Source organism: Dendroctonus ponderosae, unplaced genomic scaffold (assembly GCF_020466585.1).
Source record: "Dendroctonus ponderosae isolate FM_Combo_2020 unplaced genomic scaffold, Dpon_F_20191213v2 Dpon_F_20191213_8, whole genome shotgun sequence".
NCBI lineage: Eukaryota > Metazoa > Arthropoda > Insecta > Coleoptera > Curculionidae > Dendroctonus > Dendroctonus ponderosae.
Genome location: NW_026019016.1, coordinates 3423465 through 3427708, shown reverse-complemented (window position 1 = coordinate 3427708; position 4244 = coordinate 3423465). Strand labels below are relative to the sequence as shown.

Sequence of the window (4244 nt, the reverse complement as noted above, 5' to 3'; positions counted from 1 at the left end):
CAATGAGAAAAAGGTCGCCTTGAGAAACAAAATTTAATGAGCGAGTCGATAGCCAATGTTAAGGCACAAAAGCGAAGGAATTCTGTATCATCCTAGGGTTGTAGCAGAAACAACTTTTCAACGGCATAATATTTTGATTTAAATTGCAATGTTAGCCTCTTCTGTATTAGCTCGAGAACTCCAACAAACATATAACTTATTCAAGGCAAATTCTCTTTGTATGTATTCAACCCCTTTTCATTGCAAATGGAATTTAGTAATTTGGAGTATGGGCGCCGTTATATGCGTTCCGCAGGTTACAATTTGTCACCGCTTTATGTGTGTTAATTCCCACTATTTATACGCCTCTCGTTCGACTTAATTAAACATATTTAATTTCAAGGCGTTAATTCCTTGTTGCAAAGATGGAGTCGCCTTCCTTTGAACACATTCGAAAAGAGGACAACTTGGATGGAATATACTGAAATAATGAAATAAACGAAACGAGAGAAGGGCCTATTTCTTTGATGAAATTTTGCTACAATATCCACGCCCTCCATGGCTTAGCAATAAAATGATCCCAGGCTAACCTGCAGTTCCTTGAAAGCGTTTATCTTGCGCAGCTTTCCCAAAATTTCAATTTTAAAACGCGATGGCACCGCTACCTTAGTCGAAACTAATAACATTTGAATAAAATATTTAATAACAGCGCTGCACGGAGCGCTGGATGCTTTTAAATAAATAACTTAAACAGACAAAGCACTCGGCCAGAAATGACAATATAGACCGTTGAGGTGAAGCAGTTGTTTCTTTTCTGACTTGCTGCACTTATACGTTCGGTTCCAAGTTCCAATTTAACCGAAAGGTTAATGCTGTGTTTATCCAATCGGAAAGTTTCAATTGGACCCAGGCCGAATCCGCGTTTGCCTCCTGATAAATTACCAAGTAGAATAAAATTTGTAACAAACGTAATAAATAACGAAAAGGTCTCATATTTCAGGAGGGCGCCCCGAACGATAAAGATATATGTGTTCATTCCGAAGCCTACGGCAAAAAGAGATATAAAAATGGAAGACAAAGGATATTTACCGAAATTTAAATGAGGCAATTTAAACGCTACCGAAAGTAAAATGTATTATGATTTCATTTTGGGCGCTCTTACCTTGAAAAATAAATTGCCCATTACGAAAAATTATACACGAGACCCTCCGTCGACCTGACAAATAAAACCGTCTATTTGTGAATTATTTTGCGCCCATCCTTCTCATTACATTAAATCAGAACAAAAAATCTCTAGATTTATTTGCAAATTTCAAATTCTCGAATCTGTATATTAAAATGTTTTTACGACTCGTTTTCTTCGTACTGTTACCTGACAGTTGTATTTGAACCCTCTCACATCACCGGATTTAATACTTAGATTTGCTTTGATCAAGACACACTTAATATATGATTGAAAATGAAGGCAAATATTGCTGTAGCAACAATTTAGTTATCCATTAACCACTTCAAAATCAAAATAAATCATCTTAAGTCTAACAAATACATTAAATTGACATCGATCTCTAAACGAAACCGCCAAATAATTTTATTGCGTTATTGTGGAACACAAAAATGAAACTCAATCTTATTAGATAATAGGACTGCAATATGATTTAAACAATAAAAAACAACAGTTTTATATCATCATTCCAGAGATACGTTCCGGATGGCGCCGACCCAATTTTCCGCAAAATTTGCCGTGTTTATTCGGTTATTTTATCTCGATGATAAAGCCACGGGACCGTTTCAATTTCACTAAGTAGTTTTCCTAATTTCCTAAGAATGTAAAGACCGAGATAAAACTGTTTTTGAGGGAGCGACATTTATTTACTGCAGATAGGTGTTGTTCATCGAATTCCCTAATTTATTTTGCTGAAGAACTGATGAGATTAGACACGAATTAATTATACTAAGATTTTCATTAGATACTGGTTTTATTTTGATGGATAAAAGTTACTTAGGGGGTTTATTATGGGCAATGGTTTTATATGGTACCCATTCCAGCATTCTGGGAATTCGGACTTTCTCTGACCAAACGGCATAATGGTCCGCTGTGAGTTCTTCCAAAGAAGGAGGACTTCCCTTAATCGCTTCTTCTGTTGCTTTGGCAACTTTTTCTTTGTTTTCATTCTGAAAATTTGTTAGTTTTGCAATAAAACATTAGTTATTTCGCTTTTAATTAATAGCTACCTCAATCGCTTTAATTTCGTCCTCCTTTGCCAAATTACTATCCAAAATCAACTGCTTCAAGTGATGAATGCAATCTTTCTTCTCTCTGACCTCTTGGATTTCACTCCGATCTCTATAGCTGGTTCCAGGGTCGGACATGGAGTGTCCAAAATACCTGCCAATAATTTTTACATGGTCGGATATTCACAAAGTTTGGAGAGAATACCGATAGGTCATCATCTCCAAGATTATGGGGCCTTTGCCGTCCTGGATATGCTTGAAGCAATATTTGGCAGCTTCAATAACACTGAGTATGTCCATCCCGCTTGCTCGTATTCCGGGCAGGAAGGAGCTTTGTCTGTAGTATTCATTATTTGCCGAACTTCTACTGCATGCGGTCCCAAGTCCGTATTGGTTGTTTTCAACGACGAAAAGCACTGGGATATTCAGGAGCTTGGCCAGATTGAAAGCCTCGAACACCTCAAAATTGATTTGTCGATTTGAGTGTTTGAAGAGACCAAACACTCAAATACGCACTTGTCCTTGATTAGCCGCTCCATCTCCATAAAGGGTAACCGATATGGCCTTATTATCCAAATATCTATGCTTCAAACCGATGCCCACGCCCAAAGGAACGTGGCTGCCAACTATTCCATTTCCTCCGAAAAATTGAGGGCCGTAGATATGCATTGAGCCTCCCTTGCCTCTTGAAGCGCCCGATTTATTCCCTAGTCAAATTCACCAAATTAAGTGCGATTTTTCAGCTTCTATTGACTTTCTACCAATCAGTTCTGCTATAACTGAAGCCACAGACTCGCACTTTAACACCGCCCAACCGTGGCATCTATATGAAGTAATCACAGTGTCCTCGGGTTTCATAATCGAGTTAATTCCCACTGCTACAGCTTCCTGACCCACATAAAGATGGCAAAAACTAAACAGACATAACTTCCCGAATGATCCTTCAGTCTTACCCTCTGATTTTCTTCTCCCTGTACAGCTGAGCGATGGAGTTTTCAACTTTCCTAATCTCATCCATCTGCTGGTAAAAGCGCAAGGCATCGCCCTTCGTCAGCTCAGACGTGTGTGAAGGGCCATCCTCCAGAAGATGCAGTTTATACACTTTGCTATCGAACATTTGATCGACATTGATCACAAGAGTTCTAGCCTGAAATTGGCTAATTCGCTTTGCAATTCTCACAGGGACTTTTATTGTCCACATTGTCAGTTTTGGCAGGCAGATTTGTTGGGTCATCGACATTGTGCAGGTTGTATTTTACCTTTTTTATACAAGGTGGTAAGCTCGAGGATGCAAATATATTTGAATTCAGAGCTAGCTTAGATCGCTGCTGATCGTTTGATTTTTTGTCGGTTTTCTTTTCATCTATTTTTCGGAAAGGATCGGCTTGTACCTTTACAGCCCAGATCTTACTTTTACCTCGGTTTTTGATAATTGATATTTCGAGAAATTTGTCAATTGAAGCTTCAATCCTTTGGGCCTCTTGCTGTAAAAGCCCGTAGGACTAAAACTTATCTAGTTATCGAGATGAAGCGTGAATCACCCTATATATTTGTAAATAGCTCCTTTGGGAAATTTCCATTCAGTCCTCAGCGACCTGAAGGTGACCTGACAACTCAGAGTTTTTCCTCACTCTTCAAAGGTTACTAAATATTAGATCGTAGCAAAACTCAAAATATGGCTATCTTGGTCATCCAGTGTCTGACCCTGGAAGAAGTTATGGATACGAAGTTCGGCAAGTTAAAGAGCATCGCGATTGTCTGAAACATTTGGAAAAACTCCTGACCTACAGCGATTTATCAACAGCTTAAGATGTCAGCTCTTGGATAAATGCGTCAAATATAATTCTACAGATTCGCCTTCAACTTGTCACAAATTTCTATTGTGCACTTTGAACTTGCAGCTCAAGAAGCCAATAATGCAAATAAATACCGCTAGTTTTGAGAAAATGAATATATTTTACTAATAGAAAAGCCCTTGGAATAGGAATAGAGAACTTTTTCACATTATTTAAGCGATCGATCGCTATATCGAT

At 38.3% G+C, this 4244-nt stretch overlaps 1 protein-coding gene across 1 annotated transcript; it reads right to left on the bottom strand.

Moving 5' to 3' along the window:
• Positions 1-1936: 1936 nt before the first annotated feature.
• On the bottom strand, positions 1937-3466 carry LOC109546449 (pyruvate dehydrogenase E1 component subunit alpha, mitochondrial). The gene is made up of 6 exons (XM_019917414.2): positions 3165-3466; positions 2973-3124; positions 2728-2918; positions 2417-2670; positions 2212-2365; positions 1937-2151 (listed from the first exon to the last, which is right to left on the bottom strand). Exons 1-6 carry the CDS (start codon positions 3449-3451, stop codon positions 1975-1977), a joined length of 1215 nt encoding a protein of 404 aa, XP_019772973.1. The 5' UTR covers positions 3452-3466; the 3' UTR covers positions 1937-1974.
• Between the last annotated feature and the right edge of the window lie 778 nt (positions 3467-4244).